General features: G+C 44.5%; 1 protein-coding gene across 1 annotated transcript in view; it reads left to right on the top strand.

Annotated features, from left to right (window-relative positions):
• Window positions 1-21,937, top strand: part of dchs1b (dachsous cadherin-related 1b) — an 86,273-nt gene that overhangs the window by 50,003 nt on the left and 14,333 nt on the right. The window contains exons 3-6 of the mRNA XM_030792552.1: window positions 18,416-18,604; window positions 19,589-19,820; window positions 20,095-20,331; window positions 20,795-21,841. Of these exons, the coding sequence (XP_030648412.1) occupies window positions 18,416-18,604; window positions 19,589-19,820; window positions 20,095-20,331; window positions 20,795-21,841 (1,705 nt within the window). The remainder of the gene's footprint in view (window positions 1-18,415; window positions 18,605-19,588; window positions 19,821-20,094; window positions 20,332-20,794; window positions 21,842-21,937) is intronic.

Genomic DNA, 21,937 nt, shown 5'->3' with positions numbered 1-21,937 from the left:
GCTGAATGACTCATACATTTTGCAGTCACCACAATCTTTCATTCAGTGTACTAATTCACTATCTCTGTGGAGCTCCACAGTAAACACACAGGGGTGTTTTTCTATGGATTGAGATAGGGACCTCTGTGCACAGGCCCTTTTTTTTCTCTTTGGTGTATCCAAACACTGGCGTATCTAAATTGATTAATCAAGGGCGTTGCGTTCGGTTACGCAGTTGCACGCGGCGTGCTATCGCCGCATGAAAACAAACATTGACGTGTGGCGAAGCGCGGCTGTTGAGCGCGAAGCTTTTCCCACAGTTTTTTTGCACCTTGCTTTTTCACGGTCCAAAAGTTACAGCGAATCTTACTGGCTTTCTGTCCACAGCCAGATTTGATTTAATTTCTCGTCACAAGAAATCAGTTTCTGCACTACATTAGAAACTGGATGTATTTATAATATGACGTTCTATCCCGGTTGTAGCTGGAGCCAAAATCAGCTAATATTGGCTTTCACTTGGAAAGAAAAAAAAAAAAACAAAACCCAAGCTCTAAATCAGACAGGACTTTGGAAACTCCATTTGCTGCAAACTAAAATCACCTTGAAGCAAACTGAATCAGCATTGCTTTGTATCACTGTAACTTATGATACACTACAAGCTCATAAATTTGCTTGTGTGGAAACTACGTTTAAAACATGTCCAAAATGTAATTACTGAGCAGTGTTTCCGTTCAGGAACGAGAGCATCATTTCAAGGACTTGTTCCATCGGTTGTTTCCTGTGGTGGATGGTAATTATACTGATGAAAAACACTGCTCGAACAATCCTTGATTTAGAAACGAGGTCATTTTTCAGGTGAGAAAACAATTGTTGTTGGGATTACGCTAAACTCGTTGGCTGATATATTGTTTTTAGAAGCTGGACGCTTTATTTGACAGCACCAGCGTGACGGTGAGACGGGTCAAACCCGCTTCGGGACTCGTCGATGGTCCTGAGGTCTTAAAACCGTGACGCATCGTCGTGGCGTACCTGATACCGTTTTAACATTTCATTTTTATACGCGCCTCCTCTGAAAAACGGTCGTGCTGACTTTACGAAGTGAGGACAACACGTTGATTTACTAGCATTTCCCTTCACATCTGCATGTGAACTGGCTTTACCCCCCCCCCACCCCCACCACAACCCCCCCCTCCAGCGCCTCCCCCAACCTGCCCCCCTCCACACTCTTCGCCTGCCTGTTCTCCCTCCCCAGCTGGATTCAGAGAGACCCTTGACCTCCGTGCTATCTCGCGCTTTGCCATCGTGTTTTTCTTGGCCATTCCTGGAGTGTTAGGTAGCCAAGAGAGAGGAAAGTGGAGTGCGAGTGGGAGTGAGCCGAATGCCCTGTCAGTGGATGTTTATGGGTTTGTGTGTCTCCGTCCGCGTGTGTATGCGCATTAAAGCTCGCACATCTGGGTGTCTGTATCCCCTTTATGATCTACGACCTCTCTCCGTCGGGGGGTGTGGTGGGGGGGGGGGGGGGGTTGCTTCATTATCCACTGAGCATGGAATATAAAAGAAATAAATAAAAATCCCACAAAGGTTTGCTTTGATCCAGGCAAGGCTGAGAGTCTATGCTAGCCCATCCTGAAGCTTAGCCGCATAGTGAAATCACTACATATTCGCTACCATACTAGAGAGATAGTGGGAGGGACAGAGAGAGAGAGAGAGAGAGAGAGAGAGAGAGAGAGAGAGAGAGAGAGAGAGAGAAAGCACCTAATGCTATATCCGGCCTGCTGGAACCCACTGACAGCTTTATTTAAGGACTTGCGTCCCTGCTAAAGCTCTCGGAAGTCAGCCCCTCTAAAGCAACACGGGCCAGTTTGGAAAAAAAAAAAAGAAAAAAAAAAAAAAAAAAGAAAGAGCCACATGGTTTTGTTGGAGCTTTTGATGTAACAGGTGCTTTACAAATCTAAATTCTCAACCTCCTCCAGCAGAAATGACCAGCATGTGTCTCTCTGAAATTTAATTTACCGTGGATAAGCTATTTGTCACCCTGAGAAAGCTCCACATCAGGCAGGGCCTACATTAATAAATGTTTAGATATCCCCAAGGTAATTGTACATTAGTGACTCGATGAGGCCACGGGTATAAAATAGAACTTTAGGTTGATTGGACTGGCACGTGGGGGTCAGTGTGACTTTGAACTACCGATGCTTCTATATGCAGAGATCTAATGAAAATTTATAGCCAGGGAGTTAAGTGGGTTGAATACCTCTGTCCGGCTGACTGCAAGATTAAAACGGGGAAGATGTGGAGAAATAGTACACACACAGGTCCAATTAAGAGCTTTTGGACATTCCGGAATGAGGCTGGAAAAATACGGCACCCGGAATGCTCTTCTCCCGACCCCTTTCTCTTATTCCCAAAACTCTCTTCATAACTCAGCCGTCGGGGGGGGAACCTGATAAATGACGGCCCCTCTCGCCGCTAGCGTTGCGTCTCGTCCTCCTGTCGCGTTTTTCGAGCGTGAGGACGTAACCCTTAACGGGGGGGGGGAAACGAAAGCCCTGAGAGGTCACTCACGGTGTCAGTCCGTCACTCTTCGTTTTCCCCTCATCCCTAGGCTCCTTGTTTCACTCCTCTCTTCCTGTCACACAGTGCTCTGTCCCTATGGTACTTGGTCCTTGATTCATATTCACTGAATGGATGGTGGGGGGGTGGGTCACAGTGTGGAGGCCCAGCATGGTGGGGGTGGGGGTGGGGTGGCTGGGGGCGGGGCGCGGGGGGGGGGGGGGGGGGGGTGCTGCTGGGATTTTAACCCTTTCGCGATTGCTTTAAATGTGCGTTGTCAGATTTTATTGATCTATGATCGCCGGGGCAGGAAAGAAAAGATGTCCTATCCTGCGTCGGCCTCACAGAATAAACAAACGCATCTGCGCGTTCCACGAACGCTCCGCTTTGTGGTAAGAAAAACGAAAAAAAAAAAAAAAGGTAAACTAATTACGGTTTACAAGTCAAAATCTAGTTAGCCCTAATGTTGGACAGGTTGCTATGTGTCACTTTAAGCTTGATTTAGTCACCTTTTTTTTGTTGTCGCCAATCAATTCAAAGACATTTATTATGATTTCTCTCCACCCAGAAGGTGGTTAAGGCATGACCTGCAATCTGTGTTCTGTGTTCACGCTGGCCTAATTCAATATGGCTTCCATTAGACAGATTGAAAGAGCTATGCGGAAGCATTTTTCATGCCCTTTAAACTAAGCAGGTCCCTCCAGAGACCTCTCTCTCTTCTCTCTCACTCTCTCCCACTCTTCTCTCACTCTCTCTTTTCTCTCTCTCATTCTGTCTCTTTCACACACACGCACACAGACTCAGTTTCTGTCTGTTTCTCCCTCTCACCCTCTTTTTCATCCTCCTTGTCACTCTCTCTCTCTCTCTTTCCACACACACACACTCACACACACACACTTTTTGTCTCTTTCCCCCACCCTTTCTTTCATCTCTTTCATCCGTCTCTCACACTCTCTTTCACCCTTTCTCTCTCACTGTCTCTCTCTCTCTCTCTCTCTCTCTCTCTCTCTCTCTCTCTCACTCTCTCTCTGTGTTTTTAGTTGTGCGTCCTCTTCACAGCACACGCACGTCTGATAGGGACACCTCTAGCTCTGTTACCTCTCCATGAACCCTGCTAAGCTATCTATTCCTTATGTAGATCTTTAAATAGAGGCTTGGATTATTACTACACTTTAAGTCTGTGCTTTCATTTTTTTTCTCCCTAGAGTTAACGTTCCTTTGATCTGCGTAACCTTCTTGACCTTCCCTGTTATTTAACCGCTTTTACTCTCACTAATGTGAGTTGTCACGGAAACCCAAAACCGTCCGGCCCGCTTCAAACCCACCGTGCGTTTTAAACATTGTTATTCTTCACCATTATCAAGTTTTTTTTTTTTTCTTTTTTCTTTTTTGAATGATGGGTCATTCCGTCCTCGGAGGATGGAAACCATAACCGTCCTGATGCCTGGCACCTGAGAATGCGCTCGAGCCATCGGCAGATAGAGTCTGTTTTATTTTCACATTCTCAGAGTAACGAGATGTGGAGGGAGAGTTTTACAGATGTAATTGGCTCTATATGTCAGAGTCCAGGGCATGACCTGCTCGCGACCTCACGTCAGCATCCAGTTCACAGACGGAAAGTTAAACGAGTAAACTGAATCGTGCCACTATTAGGAACCGTAAAAAAAAGAGAGAAGGAAACAAACAGAACGGTTTCGTGTAATGGCATGACTTTTTGAACGTTCTCTCCGTTAAGTGCGTGTAATTTATTGATCTTCTGCGTGTTAGGGGCCATGGGAATCAGATCTGAGGAAAATTTCGTGTCACTGCCCATTTCCATAGTCCTCATGTGCCAGTGATGATAACGTTCTGGGCCATTAGGAGTGTGAGATAGAGGGGGTGATATAGGTTGACCTGTTCGCCGTTCTTTTGCGTCTCCCTCTCTCTCTTTCTTTCTCTCCTTCTCTTTCTCTCTCTCTCTCTCTCTCTCTCTCTTTCTCTTTGGGCTAATTGGTTTCAGACGTGTCCTGGCTGTTGCTTTGTTCTGTCCCTTAAGACTTACATTTCTCTACGTTATGCCTCCACAGAGATGAACAGGGAAACATTTAATGTTTGGCCAATTACAAATATGTTGCATAGACATATTCTCTGGCTGTCCACTGGGCAGCTGGGCAACTGTTTATAATAAAAAAAATATATAGGAGGAAAGCTTGTGGGTTTTTTTTTTTTTTTTTGTATAAGTTGAAAAGTTTTGGCAGCGTTTTAAGGAAATCTTCCAGCGGATAACAGATCATGTTTAATGATAGTGGAGCTCCACAGTGTTGGCTGATTGAAGATAACTTTAGAGAGAGTGGAGGGGAGGGGGGAGTGGGGGGTATTACCAAAAGAGGGAGAAAAAAAAAACACTTATTACACTATGAATGTTTTATGGACTAGATTTTCTGCTTCCAAGAAAAGCACATGTAATTCTCCTAAATGGAGTCCAGGGTTTGATTTTCTCTTTTGAACATAGCAGGTAGATTAAGCGTTTTGTCATTTTCTACACCTAATCTGCTCTAATGAGCCTGACTGCAAACTTTTTCCTCACTTTTTTTTTCCCTGAATGTCTGTCCTCTCTGCAGCTTTTCTGTTATATAATCCACGGCATGACCAGGTAACGGATTTCAAAATCTCTCTCTCTCTCTCTCACACACACACACACACACACACTTAAGTGCACACATTCACACATGTCATGTTTCTCAGTTATACACAAATAGAGTGAGCGCATATGAAGCACAGATGAGAACGATGCTGGTGTTCCAAACTGAGTGTGGTTGACTCAGGGGATATGAGATCTCTCTGCTTTTGTTTCAGGGGACTAATTCGATTTGTTTCCTTGGTGCGTCTTCGCATTACAGGGTGACATCACGGCTCAATATGACTCCCGGACTAATTGAATTTATTAACTCATGAAAAGTGAGGTGAAAGCTCTGTGTGTGTGTGTGTGTGTGTGTGTGTGTGTGTGTTAAGTGGCCCGTGTTATTTAAAGATAACAGGTGGTTGAATCCCCCCCCCCCCCCCCCCCCCCCCCGAGTGTCTTTGTGACACGTGCCCCACTCTTCACATGAACAGGTCTTTTCACAGATACGGACAAGAGCTTAGAGGTCTTTGGGAGTCTGAGGTCAAAGGTTAAAGGAAGAGAACTGAAGGGGCAGCTGGATTTTTCTCCGCCCTTTTGACCCTGACTCTCGCTGGCTCCCCAGATCCCTGGCTTTATCGTTGACGCAGCCAGTCCGCTCGTTTTCGTGCCGGGGAGCAGATGTTTGTTTGTCAAATACAACAGGGAACAGGGGGTTACTTTGTCCTCACACTTCTGGGATAATGAAGCTGATGACTCTGTCAGATCACCACAGCACCAGATCAGTCCAGTGCTCTGAAGTCTCCCACGCTGATAGTGCCGTTAAATGTGCACTTTGTTATCAGTCGTTAAAACAGCCCCGACAGTTACTTATTCAAACAAAGTGTGGAATGGATGTGAAATACAGTCACCCCAAACTTTGTAGAAACAAAGCCTTTACAATGTTCTGAATACTGAAAGGAAAACCACCTTTATATCGGTGTGATTCAAGTGTAACAACGCGTGAGAGAAAACAAAATGCCGTTAGTCTTGACGCAGTCGCTGTGACGAACAGGAATAGCGTACGTTGCTATGTGTTTGGGCACAACGTATGGCATCTTCAGGCAATTATCGTTATTCTGGTCGTACCTACGTTATGACTGTGAAGGAGGACTTTTGCAAAACTAATGTTTTTGAAAATGGAAGGGGAGGCCGACATGACTGTATTTCGTTGAGTGGTTTCCAGTCTTTTGAAGAAAGAAAGAGCATCAGTGAGTTATAGACTGCTCTATAAACTCATTCAGACACATAAGAGTAGGCTTCCAACATTGATGCATGCCGATTTATGCTCTAACATAAACATTTATTGAAGGAAGAAAATATGCCTTTTACAATATATCAGTCTGGAGCGCCAAGGCCATTCTGTAGTATGTCTGGTATTTTTCGTGCAAGGAGCCTCTTTACACTAAAGATTCAAACATATAACGGTTGTAATTTTGGGAGGCTTTTTTTTTTTCTCCCGCCCCGTTGCGGAAGCGAAAATGTTAATGCAGTTTGGAAAAAAGATGTTGATACTTGTGGTTTTGAGTAACTGTGTACCGCAACGTGTTTAATGACTCCACTTGTTGTGTCCAGCCAGCGCGGAGAGGAACGAGGGGTGAGCGGACCTGGTGTATGCTGATGATCTCTGGGGAAGGCGCCGTTTGTTTGCCTGTGTTTATGGGGCTTTGACAAACCACGCTCAGCCTCTTCACTCCCCCAGGGCTGGAGTGGCTCTGGAGCCTTGACCTTCTCCTCTCCTCAAACCCCTCTCCTCTGTTCCCTTCGTCTCCTCTCTCTCCCCCCCCCCTCCCCCTCTTGCCTCCGGCGCCCGGCCCTCAGCCATCTCCTGCGACAGAGGCCTCTGGCCGACAGGCAGCTTAAACATTCGGGCCCCCGGTGATCGAGTTCCCCCTGTCGTCACAGCGATTACGTTCGCGGTAAAGCGAAGGGGATAATAAGGCTAGGGACAGTTTACACTGCTCTAATGCTGTTTTGGTTTTCAAGAAGCTGTGTAATCGAGACATCACCAACTGAAGGGGAACAGAGATGGGGGGGGGGGGGGTGTTTGCTGCTGGGTGGCGTGGAAAGAGATGGTGCCATTCTAAAGTCACACCCCCCCCCCCCCCTCCGTAGTTCACCGCAGCTGAGGGGGCTGGAATCACTTACGGAGAGAGAGCTCAGATCAGAGGACTCTACCACACAGGGTCAAAGATGGGAGATATATAGTTGATATATGGAAACAGCAGAGAAGCTCCTGATCTGGACTTTGTCAGAGACTTTAGAGGCAAACATCACTGAATCAGTTGTTTTGATGTTCACGTTGTAGAAATTAAAACTAAAAAAGAAAAGTGAATCTCAGACACGCACAGGCCCAGACGCCAAAACCTCACGCTCGAGCAGAAACCAAAAGCTTCTCGTAAAACCCTTTCTTTAAGTGTAAAACCTTTTATGAAACCTTTTACTTTTTTAACAGCGGGTGTTTCCAAAAGTTCCAATGGTCCCTTTGTGCACAGCCTTGTATGTTTCAGTCAGGACCTGCTCATTTATCTCTGTGTGTCTTAAATTAACACGTATCCCCCGTGTTAAGAGCCAACATCCTCAGAACCAGTGGGTTCGAGGCCGACTGTCATTATTCACGATGGATATTATTAGCTAAATTGGTCCTTCTCAGTCATTGTCAACGTGATGAATAGGTTTAATCAAGGCAATTGATCTTTCTCCTCCATAATCTTAAGAGTCTCACATAAAGTAATCAATACTTAATGATCAGTGCTGGTTTTAATGGCAGGATAGGACAGGTGTAGAGGTCTCGGATCCTGGCATAGACTGGAACATTTTGCTGACTCATGCTGAATATTTCCCCCTCTTTTTTTGTTGAGTCCTGTTCCATGAGACTGCTCCCAGAACAGTTCCAGCCCTGTTCCATGAGACTGCTCCCAGAACAGTTCCAGCCCTGTTCCATGAGACTGCTCCCAGAACAGTTCCAGCCATGTTCCATGAGACTGCTCCCAGAACAGTTTCAGGTTCTTTTCCAGCTCTCAATGCTTCCTCTGTTCTGTCCAATGAACATATGCGTTCCGAAAAAGAGAGTCTAAAATGTGTATGTGCGCGTGTACATTTGTGTCTGTGAGTGAGTGTGTGAAATGTGAAATTATGAATTGGCAATGCAGAAAGACTCTCAGAGACCGTGCACTGCAGTATCTGGACATATTTGAGGAATAGGCCAGGTCTGTTTGAAAACTCTTTGGCCTCTGAGCTTTTCCCCCTCTTTCCCCCCTTTTCCCAGTGATCATTAGAAGGTCTAGTGGGGATGCTAATCAGGCTCTATTTGACTGGATTGGTCCCCGGGCCCCTTCATAACAATTCCCTTATTCCCCCTTTTCCAGCCCAGGAGCCATACAGGGAACAGAAGAAGGGCTGGTTACGGAATGGTACAGTGTGTGTGTGTGTGTGTGTGTGTGTGTGTGTGTGTGTGTGTGTATGTGTGTGTGTGTGTGAGTGTAAATAAATAATGTGTTCGAAAGGAATGCAACGTCTTCATTTTTGTTTTTTGTTGGTTTTTTTTTCGCCACACATTTCCATGGTGTGGATATTTTTTTTTGGGGGGGGGGGGGGAATATCCATAAAATACAATTTCTTTATTGGGGGAAACTGGCGAAGTTCACCGCTCTACAGTATAAAGTCACTGAAAGATGCATTTGCATTCGCCTCACCCGCCCGTCCTCTTTTAGGTACAGTATGTCTTCCGCAAACTTGGCACCAGAATTATCCAGCGTGGTTTCCAGTTTTTTCAGACATGGTCCCAGTGGGGGAGAAAAGTGGCTGAGGTCTTCCTGTTTTCATCTATTGCCAGCTCTTCTCAAACAGACAGTGCTGGTCTGCTATACCAACCCCCCCCCCCCCCCCGCCCCCGTCTGTCACTGTCCCACTAAATTACTGTTTTCTTTAACTCCGAAATGAAATTACAATGGAAGAATGACAGACAATAATCTCGGCTTGCAGAGTAATGAATCTTCGCTCGTCAAAAAAAAAAGCGTCTGGAAACATCCCTGGAATCTCTCTCTCTCTCTCTCTCTCTCTCTCTCTCTCTCTCTTTCTCTCTGTTTTCTCTGTGTCCTATGTCCTTTTATGCTTTTCTCATTACCCACGCTTATTGAAATTCCAATAAAACAGTCCGTAAAGAGCTGTCATCTCACCACCGCGCATTACTTCTTTGGAGCGATGTTTGTTATGAGTTTAATAGAGCAGTTAGACCTTAAAACTAACACACTGCTGGCTAAAGAAGCCATTTTCATTGTGTTTGAAGCATTTAAAAGGGTTTTTTAACAATAAAACCTGAAGGAAACTTCATATTAAATGTCCACTGTTAGTAAGACTGTACATGTCTTACTTTACAATGAGATGGAAGTCACATTAGTCAAGCTGTGTTTTACTAGACGTAATATGTGCTAACTGGTAGTCATTATGAACAATTTTGTTAATGAACACAGTCATGTGTTTGTGGTGTTTAATAAGTTTTTAACTTTGTAAGAATACAGAATAATGTTGAATTCACAGTTAGTTTTTTCCATCAGTCTGGTTCTATCATTTTTTTGTGTTAAATAAATGCACATTGTTTTCAGAGATTTGGCCTCAAAACAGTCACCTCATCAAAACCACAACTTTTCACATCAGAGTCTGAAAAACTGAAGAACAGGCACACATGACGGCCAGACGTGCTACTCTGAACCAACCAGCGTGAAGATGAAGGAGTATCTCCAACGCTACGCTGGCGCCTTTCGCTCTCTACTCTTAGACAAAACACTCTGCTCAGCTGAAGGCTTTTCTTAATTACTGAGGCTGAGAGCTGGCTTAAACAAATCGATAAGCCGATTTTGTCGCGTGACATGTGCCCACTGTGATGCGTAATTGTCAAATGTGTCACTGAATGCTGTTGAGTTTATTTGGCAAGGGGATCTTCTCCAGCTATGAAAATATGTTGCTGCAAGGTGCCTTTTTTTTTGTCATGTTTTGTAAGAGCTGCGTCATTCCTGTCTCCGTGCTAGACGTGCTGATGCGTTGTGTTTTTTTTTTTTTTTGGCTTTGTTTTTTTTAGTTCTGTAAGCGTAAATCCATATTTACACCCAAGCTTACTCATATCAGTTCAGAGACGTACGTGAACCAGAGAGGGTTGGACAGGGAATCGAAGAGATGGTGAAACGCAGATGGCTCCCCTGTGGAGGTCAGATCATCTTTAGAAACGCAGATTCAACTCTGTGTCTCATTAGACGCTCAGTTAGCAGTTAGCCCCCTTTGACATCTGAAGAACCCCTGGTTCTTTTCACAGGCGTTCGACAATCTTTCCATCAGTTCTTCGCTCGGGTTCTTAATGTAAAGTGAGGCACTGTGCCAGCATGTGTTGGGGGGCTGGGTGGAGATGAAGAGAGAGAGAGAGAGAGAGAGAGAGATTAAACTTCTATAAATGTGTAACAGTTTGTGAAAATAGACATGATTTCATCGTCATTCAACCCTTCTGCCACTCACTGGCCCTTAAATCTGGCTTTCTGCCTTTGAAGCGATCCCACAGATGGAGAATCTCAGAGAACGACCTGCCGCGTTCGTTAGATTTGCGCTACACGAAAATGTTTTAAACATCTCCTGCTTATCTTAATGTGGAACTTGAGTTCATGGTTCTTAACTCTCCTGCCTTCTTTTTTGAAACCTACTTTAGTCAGCTCCATTGACTGTCTTTTTAAGCTGAAAAAGAATGCAGAGATTAACTCGCCAAACCTCGAGGATATTCCAGGAAGCAGGATTACTCTGATAGCCAGATAACCTGAGCCAGAAGTCAGCTCTGTCAAATAGGACTGTTCCTTAGAACCCTTATTCTCTGATTGGGCAGTTTAGACCCTTGGCTGAAGTTGTATGGCTAACTGAGAAACACTCCCCCCACCACAATGCCTCTTCATAATTATACAGGTCATCACGTAATGGAGCCCTAATTAAGTAATATAATTAATAGCCTGTCATTTATCCACTTCTTCATGAGAGTGAACTGAATTCATCTGTCAGACAGAACTACCAGTGATTCAGAGTCCTGCTCGGAGTTGCCGCTAAAAAACTGCTCTCTGTTGTTTTGCCCTTTATGTGTGTTTGAAACTGATCTCTTGCCTGCAGTGTTTAGGGAGGGAAACTCTCGTTAAAACACTGATAAATTAAACCATCAGCGTCTTGACATTGGAAGCTGGAGAAAGATAAACTCAAAAGATTAATAATTCAGTCCACATGTTAAGCACTGCATGCAATGCAATAACAAACCATTTACTACACTTGTAAATGTGGACTGACCCGGGTTGACCAGGGGCCGTTTTATTTTGTTTGTGGCAGTGTTACGGTCCCATCCGAGGACATCAGGTTTGTCTGTCCAAAACAGCCCCTGTGAAACTCATACTACTGCTGATACTTAAACTGGTTCAAACCCAAGAGAAGCATGTATGACAAAAAAAAAAAACAGTTTTCCTTTTGCTATGAGCTATTCCAGTTCCAAACTGTAAAAGAAAGAAAGAGCAAAAGCGAAAACCTCTCAAAACTTTGCGTTGACGTCTTAATAGAGAAATAGAGACATAATACTGTCTGAGAATTTTCATAACAGTACATTAGGTAATTTTGTAATTTTGAACAAATGGAGGATTATGGATTTCTGATAAGACTTTCTTTTTTAGCCTTACGGTTAAATCCGTTCAAATGGCTCTTTGTTGGACAGAACTCAACATCTCCCTCGCAGCTGACACTTTCCCCGATGCCTTACTTCTCCTCATATCTGCCTCCTTCATTCACTCCTTACATGGTCTGGTGTATTAATAATTTCAATCTGTGTTCTACTTTTGAAAGAAAATAAACTTGGAGTAATTGATTGCTTGGATATAGAAAGAGAGAGAGAGTGAGAGAGAGAGAGAGAGAGAGACAGAGAGAGAGAGAGAATACACACAGAGAGAGAATGTGTTGTTGTGTTTGTGTGTATGAGAGAGAGAGAGAGAGAGAGAGACAGACAGAGAGAGAGACAGAGAGAGAGAGAGGTCTCTGGTGGGACCTGCTGCCTGAGAGTACGTCTGTGACTTCCTGTGTCTCGCATCTCCCCTTGGCAAAACGATGTGTTTTCTTCACCCAGGCTGATGCCTTTTCCTATTTAGACACATAAATATTCATTGAGACAGAGAGCTACACCCAATGCGTGCCCCTGAAGAAAACAAGGGAATAACATTCACAAAAAAAAAAAAAAATGCCTTTAGTTATCGAGGTCACCGATTATTTTTGTTTTTGAAAATCTTTAGAATCGGACCGCTTCAGAGAAACCTTCCTCGTAATCTCAAGATAATTGACTGAGATCTCACAGGCCATCAGTGTGCAAATAAAAAACAGATCCGATGCCTGTGAGCTCATTCATTCAGTTGTTTAGTTCTTGTCTATTTTTCCCCCCTCTCTCTCTCTTCATCAAACGTCTTTTTATCATTACTAACGACAGGGTGTTTGAGAGCTGCAGGACAACTGAATGGTCTAATCCCTTTCTAACAATCATATCAGCTGTCTCTATGTGTTAGTGGAGCCCCTTCAGCATATCTATGTAGATATCAAGGAGCCCTTTCCATCCACAGTTATGGAAAGTAGTGATTTTTTTTTTGTATATATAACTTTCAGCAGAAAGCGTTCCTTGCAAGGAGTAAACCACGTGAGCAGAATATTCTGGATACTTTGACTCAACACCCAAAACACCCAGTAAGAGACAACCAGCGAGATTAGCCTGGTATGACCGAAATCCCTTTTGAGTAACTGGTTTCAAATCGGCGCCCTGAATAGGACTGCGTGAGGAGCAGATGATTCTTTAAAAAAAAAAAAGACACACAAGTTGGCATTGATCCAGGCTTTATTTAACGTTTAAAATGCAGCTTACTGTAGCCCATCTGTTCTCATAAACAGCAACAGGGTGTTTTCCTTCTCTTGCATTGTTAATATGACAAAGCTAACTTGCTATGCTGCAAACCCTTAACTAAACAGAGGTACGTTATGCATTTGTGGTTTTTACACATTTGTTTTCCATGAGTCCAGAGGAATTCACTCAGTGTCTCACCAGAAAGTCCCTTGTTCAACCCTCAGATGAGGGAGAAATGAATAAAGACAGGCGCAGGAAGTCCCGTCCCCTTGGCGGAGCGAGGATTTATTGATTGAGGGCTTCACTCAAAGAGGTTGATTCTTGTGAGGGAGCGTAGAAATGCCGCAGACTTTTAGTCCTAATTGTCATTGATGAGTGAACCGAATTCGTAATGACATGCATTCCATCTCAGGCTGGACTCTGGGTTTGTCCTTTCTTTTCCTCTCTCTTTATGAGAAACTAGAACACGAGCTGGCACACGTTTGTTGTATCAAATCCTTAAAGTATGCATGGTTTTATTGTACTCTTGAGTTTTCATAAAACTTCGTCTGTAGGGGGAATTTGTTCAACACAAATGTGTGTTTGTGTTTTCCTACAGCACAAGACTTGCATAAGGATTTTATACACCCGGGATTTATTCTTTTTTCTTTTTTTTTTTCCTTTTTTTTCTCATGGAGAGTGTGGAGAATCAATGTCCCGCTTTGCTTCCCCCCTCTGTCAGATTCAAGCCAATGTCAAGCATAGCCGAAAAAAAAAAAAAAAACCCTTCCACCTAGATCCGCCCAGTGGGCTCTGTTTCTCTCAGGACCCCGTTTTCTGGTTTTCTCATTTGCACCCAATCTCATATGGAAGGTGGTTGCAAACGGAACGCTGTTCATGCGTTCACATTGACCCCAGAGTCTGGCCTTCATGGCCCATTACCTCCACACTTGACCAAACCTGCTTCACTTCGCCTCAAACCTCCAGTCTCGGAGAGAAGCCCAGAGATAAGAGACACAGATATGGTCTCCAGCCACTTCTTTACGCTTTTTCTCTCTTTCTTTTTTCTCTTTCCATCCTTTGCATTGCCTCTCTCTTTGTCTCTTTTCTCCCTGTCTCTCTCTGCTTCTCTCTGTTTCTGTCTATTTCTCTCCCTCCTCGCTCCCTTTCTGTCTCTCTCTCTCTCTCTCTCTCTCTCTCTCTCCCCCTCATGTTCCTTTATCCATATTTCCCTCTTCTCTCTCCTTGTCTCTGTCTCTCTCTGTTTCTCTCTTTTTTATTTGTGGGCAGGTGAGGAGTGGGGTCGCAGATGAGCTCACTCAGGCCTCTGGCTGTGAGGGTCCGGATCTTATGGCGAAAATGGAGGTGGTGTTGAAGTCATCTTCACACCAGGTGGGGCCGCAGCGGGCATAACAGTTACAGACAGCTGAGGTCTGGCTCCGCAGACAACACTGCCTCCCCAGACAAATTATTATCCCAGGTGTTCAATTCCTCCAATCTATAAAAATACCCAAACAACTCAGGCAAACATAAGATCATTGATTCATCAGTAAGATAGTATTACGCTCGGCATGATTCGGCGAGGAAATAAAGGCGACAGGGGATATGGCGAAGACATCTGTTGTTAGGATGACCAGGTCAGTATCGGATGTTAGCCGCGGTGGTCTATTAGTCTCACACCGATGCTGTGAGGCTGCTGTTAGGCCGTCCAGGCATAACAGACTCTCACCTGGTCGTCCAGTAACAGAACAGAAACTCCATTCTTTTCGTACCCTTTTTTTTTTTTTTTTAACAAAGTCTGTAAAAACAGATGACGTGGTTGGAGACGTATACCATCGCAAATGTGGTTTTTTAACACTCCGTAGCCGTGCCCTTCGCTCGTTCTGTGCGCTCCGCGCTTTCGTCAGTCTTTTAGCCTAAACTAGGGGGTCTTCTGGTGTGGAATGAATAGTTAAAATAGGTTTCTGCTGTTTGAAGTCCAAGAACATCATTAAAGCGGGGTGGGGGGTGAGGGGTGGGGGGGGGGGTAGGAATCTTTTGTTAATGATAGCAAAAAAAAAAAGAGAAAAAGCAGGAGCCAGTAGGAAACACTGATGCCAGCGGGAAAACAGGGGCTTTTCCACTATAAAATCAAGCCTGTGTACGCAGTCAGTGATTCCCACAGATAGGTGCTTGAATTGTCAAATCAAGCTGATGACTTCAGGCTCACGATTCGCTTTGGAACAACTGGCAGTTAGCCACGAGGGCTGGGGTTCAAAATTTTTTCTTTTCTTTTCTTTTTTTTTTGTACTTTTTAGCTTTTTTTTTTTTTAAATGGAAAATATTGGAATGGATGGAAAAATCTACTGCAGGTCAGTTGTGGAGAAAAGCTCTGTACACGTTTTTAGTTCTGGGGGGGGGGGGGGATTTGCTGTTGTTGTTATTTTGTTTTTTGTTTTTTTTCCAGAATTACAGCCACATTCAGTTCAAGAGAAATCACCAAGTTTTTTTGGCAAGATTTCAAAGCCACAAGATCTTACAGAAAAGTCCAGTTTTATGGTTGTTGTAAACGGCACCAAACTATGTTGGGGGGCGGGGGGATTGGGGGAGTTTCTTTCAAAGCCAAGCATATAAAAAGTTTTTGTTGAGGAACAGGCCTCTGGAAGTCAAAGGTTATTTCCCCTTAATGTTTTGCAGGGAACCTTTTTTCAGGTTGCATCACAGGTTTCTCTGGGCCTTGCGTGAGTATATGGTATTGAGGAGAGGGAAAGTCTCTAGACCACCGGTGTGACTGTGTTTACGGAGTGCAGCATGTTGAGAGAGGTCAACGCATAAAGAGGAGTTGAAAGGTCGCGGCTTTAATTTTTCCGGTTGCAGGAACCGTGCCGAGCAGAAGGTTCCTACGCAGCACCTGAGTTCTGTGGAGCTTCTGCTCTCGGTTCTGTAGCGTGTCTCTGAAATAATGTGCTTCAGGTGTGACCGGACACCAATGGCCTTTGTATCCATGTCAGCAATCCCTCTACTGTACCATCTGTTTGAGTTTTTAGTGTGTGTGTGTGTGTGTGTGTGTGTGTTCTAAGAGAGTGTCTCTTCTCTAAGTGTTGATTCTTCAGTTCACTGAGCCTCTCTCTCTGTCTCCTCAGTGTACTCTTCAAAGACCTGCATTCAGTATTTGAAGCATTTGAATATCTGAACTCTTTCCACCATGCTCCCATTCCTTTGCACCAGTGAACTGACGGCAGTTTTGATGATGACTCTGTAAGGCATTTAAGTGTGACATCTGTACGGTATTTATTTACACACACTCAGTCCTGTTAGTACTTTCAGTATCTTTAGTAGAAAAAAAAAAGGACACACGGTAAAAGGAGCCATGTAAAAGTATTGGGACGTGTCCCAGTCATCCAAATATTTCAGATACTGTTCTGACCCATGTCTGCTTTACAATTTTTCATTGGCACATAAAAATACCCGCTGGCAGGAATAATCTTGACATGGCCTGAATTACGAACACATCCTTCCTCCTCCCTCTCAAAGGACAGGTCACTTTTCCTCTGTAAACGTCTGTCTCCTCGTGAAAGGTCGCGGCATTTTTTTTTTTTTTTTTGGTCATGAACCCATTGAAACATCCCGCAGCTCTGTGCTGCAGTTCTCCTAAATGATCTGTTTATGCTGTGCCAAACCATAGCTCACATTTTTTTTTTTTTTCTCCTTTACATTTCTTTATTTTAAGCAATTTCATATCAGTACGGAGTATATCACTGAGATGTTGTGTGAGAGCCAGTGTATAGAGAAGGCAGACTGCCTAGAAAAACAAATGGTTTAGTGATTTGTGGAAACAAGATGGAGCAGAATCCAAGCGTCCAAGCTGTGCTTTTTATACATCTGGGTCTGCTTCGTAGACCGCTACTACTGTAGCATAAGGAGTGGAGTGGTTTTTGAATGCTCTGTCTGTGCCCCCCCCCTTCTCTCCCTCTCCTCCTCCCTGTCTCTTTCTCTCTCTCTCCTTCCCTCTCTCTCTCTTCCTGTCTCTCTCTCTCTCTCTTCTGTCTCTCACTTTCTCTCTCTCTCTCTCTCTCTCTCTCTCTCACACACAATTAAATGGAGTTTGGAATAACAGTTCATGTCGCATTTTTAGAAAGTGATGTTTTGTTGGAAGGTGATCTTTTGTACCTCTTCTAATCAAACCGCAGTATGTAAGCTCACTTACCATACCACACATCAGCTAACTTACACTCGGCTGTATCATCTTCCTCATGGGCAAACTTTCTTCTCCCCTGACCCACCGCTCTATCCATTCTTTCATCACTCCCTCCAGTTTCAGTCTCAAGGGCTGAGGTTTCAGGCCAGCAAAAAAACTGGTCCAGGTCTCCCAACACGGACTCCGCTCCATGCCAAACATATCATCAAGTGTTCTCAAGCACTACTTCTTTTTCACAACCGTACCGTTCGATCATTTCACTGTTAGCCACGGTCATCGATCATGAAACAAAAAGTGAAGCGTGAGTTTACGTGCGCGTTTGTGTGGGTATCGCGTCTACTCTCTTACACATTAATAAAATCTCAGAAAGACAGATAGAATAGCAAGTGATCCAATGTAGGGATCCCTTTTTTTTTTTTTTTTTGCACGACTTTACCCAGTTTTCCCTTCACCTCATTATTCCTCATAATCTCTCCTCTTCGCCATGGCAACATGCCCACTCCACTGTGAGCGGAGGTCAAAGATCCATAACAGCTCTCCTGCACCATTTCATCAGTAACACTGTGAGTGATGAGAACAGACCACTGTACAATCAGTATTTGAAGAATTCTAGGGACTGGATCCAGTGCCAGTAATGTTATATAGGTCTTTTTGTATTGTGTCCACTTTCTACTCAAGTTACTGTTAGTTCTAATAGGATTGAAGTGTGATGAAGTAATACCAAACAAACATCACATGAGTGCCTTGCAGAATCTTTATCAAAGCTGCCATTTGTCCCGTTAATTAACGAATAAGGCCACAAGGAAAGGGATCACTGAAGATTACTGGATCATGGCCCAGTTATTCAAATACTTTGAGTACTTATTTTACTCAGGTCTGGCTGAGAAAACCTGGTTTTCCTGACACCCATTCAGAAGCACTACTATATGCAACAAAAAGAAAAAAGAAAAAAAGAAGAGAAAAAGAAAAAGAGCAAGAGAAAAGGAAGAGAGGGGAAATACTTTTGCAAATCCTCACAGGGCATGTGAATTTTTGCAGTTTGGGTTAAACTCACAGCTCTTCCCATTTGAATCAGATGTGGATTTGGTTCACAGAGAACTGAATATGCTGGAAAAAAACCAACTTCTTGATTATAAACATGACCTCATATTTGTAATTCTAACAGCTTATATCATTTAATTTTTTTTATATGTCGTTGCAGGTCACAGCCACTGATGCGGACAGAGGTTCCTTTGGTGCTATCACTTATTCCATAGGCTCTGGGACCAGCAGTACTACGCCCACCCAGTTCAGCATCAACAAAGAGACTGGGGAGATCTGCACCAGCGTGACGTTAGATCGCGACCAAGGCTCGGCTAGCTATGACTTCACAGTCACTGCGGTAGACGGGGTGAGAACAGAGAAGAGCCCTATTTATCAGAACAAGCTCTTGCTCTTTCAAGCACTGAAGTCATATTATGACTCAAGAAGCTAATTATTGCCTTATGAGGCAAGCAGTCTTCAGCTGGAGAGAGAAAGAGAGGGAGAGGGAGAGAGAGAAAAAGAGAGAAAGAAGGGAGAGGGAGAGGGAAAGGGAGAGGGAGAGAAAGAGAGAGAGAGAGAGGAAGGGAGTGGAGGAGACAGAGAGAGCAAGAGAGAGAGACAGAGAGAGAGAGAGAGGGAGGTAGAGAGAGTGAGTGCAGTAGAGAAGCTCTAATATAGGGATGCATATGTGCTTTGACACTGCCCTGTAGCTCTGAGCCCTGACTTTGAGCTTATTTGCTCAATCTGCTCTTCTTTTATTGCCAGCGCCAAGAGTCATAGACTCTCCCAAATGAAAAGGCAATAAAACAAAGGCTCCCTGGAGCACATTAATGCTCTTCCCTTAAAGCACAGGGGCACACACAGACACACACACACACATACACAGATACACACACACAAAGTCTCACATGGATAAATAAACACATACACACACAGGGATGCTCACTCTCACACATACACATACACACTGTCTGACATAGATACATACACACACATATTCTCACACACACACACACACACACAGTGGGACTGCGTGTTGCCCTTTAGAGCCAGCTGGTGGTGGTAGTGGTGGTTGTTCTCTTTGTTTCCTCTTTTCCAGTTATTAATGATGTCATAAAATGGTGTTTGCAAAAGCTGTGCAGTGAGTACAACCATTTAACTCAGTGATTTTCACGACTGCTCGTTATATTCCATTTTCATGTGGCTGAATCGTTATGACATTTTTATTTCATTAAACAAAATAAAAAGAAAGAAAAAAGAAACCCAGGCCATTTTGCCCAGTGATCCAGAATAAAAGCTGATTTGTAGTTGATAATACATCAAATTATTTTTTTTCGCTTTTCTTTTTCAGGGTGGATTGAGTTCCTTAGCCTACGTGAAGGTGTCACTGTTGGATATTAATGACAACAGACCAACCTTCTACCCTGTGCATTATGCTGTCAGCCTTAGCACTCAGAGCGCCCCAGGAACCTCTGTCGTCAGGGTAACGGCTCACGATCCAGATGCTGGTGAAAATGGCAAAGTGACTTACCGTGTGGTTCCAGGGGGTGGCTCCTCCTTCTTCACTCTTAATAAAGACACAGGTATGAGACTGTGTCCTTCTGTTAATATGTGTCTGCCATTGGAGGAATATATATATATACACACACACCTTAAATTCAGAACATAGGAAACCACTGTAATATACATGTCTTATACAGTTAATTGTATAGTTATTCTCCATGTATTAGGCTACAGCAAGGGAGACACTTGTGTGTTTTTGTTTGTTTTGGTTTTTTTTATTTGAGAAACAAAATGTGGAGAAAAGGATAGCATATTCCGCCTAATTCATTTTGTTCTTCTCTTTTTCTCAAACAGGAGTGATATCTTTGTCACGCTCTCTCCATGGAAAAGCCAACTCTGTCATCACCATGGTGATATCAGCTCAGGACGGAGGGGGCCTTACGGCTCTGGTCAACGCCAGAGTCAACATCAGCGTGGTGGCCGGCTCAGTGGCGCCCCCAGTGTTTGAACAGGCGCAGTACTTCTTCACCGTGACTGAGGACGTTCTGCGGGGCACCGAGGTTGGCGTGGTGCGCGCCAATAGCAGGAACGGTGCGTGTTTCCTACCCAGTGCCAAGTCATCCACCACTCCACAGTAAACCGAGTCCAAAAAATATGAATTATTCATGAAAAACCATCCACTGACCTTAATTTTGCACCTATACACGAAACGCACGAAAACTCATATGTATATATTGTATTTAATGTTTTAGTGACAGTAGGTGTTGAAAGGCTCAATACAGAATGTTTTCACTATCGCTTGCCCCAGTTGTTCAAATAGGAAAACAGCTGCTGCTTACACCTCATTAAGAAAGTTACATCCATCACGAATTCCATTCTACCACATCATCATCATAATGCGTTTGCACTCTGACATTTATTCTCTGGTTACTGAGGCATGTCTTTGCTTTCTCAGTGGGAGGACTGAAAGGTGACTGAAAATTCATGCGTTTGAGTGCGCAGTACAATAAACTGAAGTAGCCTTCCTCTTTCTCCTCTATCCTTTCCACTCCAGGAGTCTCCAAGGATGTGTCTTACACCATCGCCTCAGGGGATCCAGACGGCTACTTTATGGTGGATCCTGAAACAGGTGCTCTGAGAACCAGCCTGCCTTTGGATCATGAGGCTCGGCCCTCACTGGATCTAGAGGTGCAGGCGCGTAGTGGGTCCCCTCCCGCTTTCGGACAAACACGGGTGAGGGTCACCATAGCAGATATCAATGACAACGCCCCAACGTTCTTGCCTTCTTCTTCTGAGTCACTGCTGCTTCCTGAGGCAACAAAGATGGGTACCGTGGTTTACCGTGTGCAGGCTGAAGACCGCGATTCAGGTCCCAATGGGCAGCTGAGCTTTGACCTCGTGTCAGCCGAAGGGCAGCGTACGTTTGGGGTGGAACGTAGCAGTGGGGAGATCCGTCTGATTGGTAGTCTGTCTTATGACAATGTTCCACGCTATGACCTTCAAGTGATCGCCAAGGACAACGGTATACCCCAGCTAAGTGCTACCTTCACTCTCGTGGTTCATGTACAGGCAGAGAATAATCAAGGCCCTGTTTTTGACACACTCACCTACCGTGTGGAGCTGAAAGAGGGAACGCCGCTCAATACCCGTTTCCTGCAAGTGCGAGCTCTAAACAGAGACGCGACAGGAACTAACGGTCCCAGCTCAGGCTCTACCTCCTCTGCCGCATTGTCCTACCACCTCCGCCCTGATGGAGACTCAGCAGGTTTTGGCATCATTCCGGACAGCGGCTGGCTGTTTGTGAAGAGTGCCCTAGATAGGGAAGCCAAAGATATTTACCTCTTAACGGTGTTAGCCACCTCAGGCACCGGACAGATGAAGAAAACCGGGAGTGCCACGGTGAGAGTTTCCGTAACAGATGAGAACGATAATCCTCCACGACTCTCTCAGGAACGGGTTTTCCTGGCAGTCCGGGAGAACCTGCCCGCGGGAACGGGATTCGGGAGGGTGACCGCCACCGACAGGGACACTGGCCTCAACAGCCGTCTCACCTATAGACTCCTACACACCGATCGAAACTTCCAGATCAATTCCCAGACAGGTGAGCTGTGACACATTTAGATTTACCACTGGATAGTCCATTAGATTTATCCCTGCATCGTCTGTTAGCATTTTGTGACTCTTTGTTGTTCCTTTT

Source organism: Chanos chanos, chromosome 15 (assembly GCF_902362185.1).
Source record: "Chanos chanos chromosome 15, fChaCha1.1, whole genome shotgun sequence".
Lineage (NCBI taxonomy): Eukaryota > Metazoa > Chordata > Actinopteri > Gonorynchiformes > Chanidae > Chanos > Chanos chanos.
This window is presented reverse-complemented; position numbering and strand designations above follow the sequence as displayed.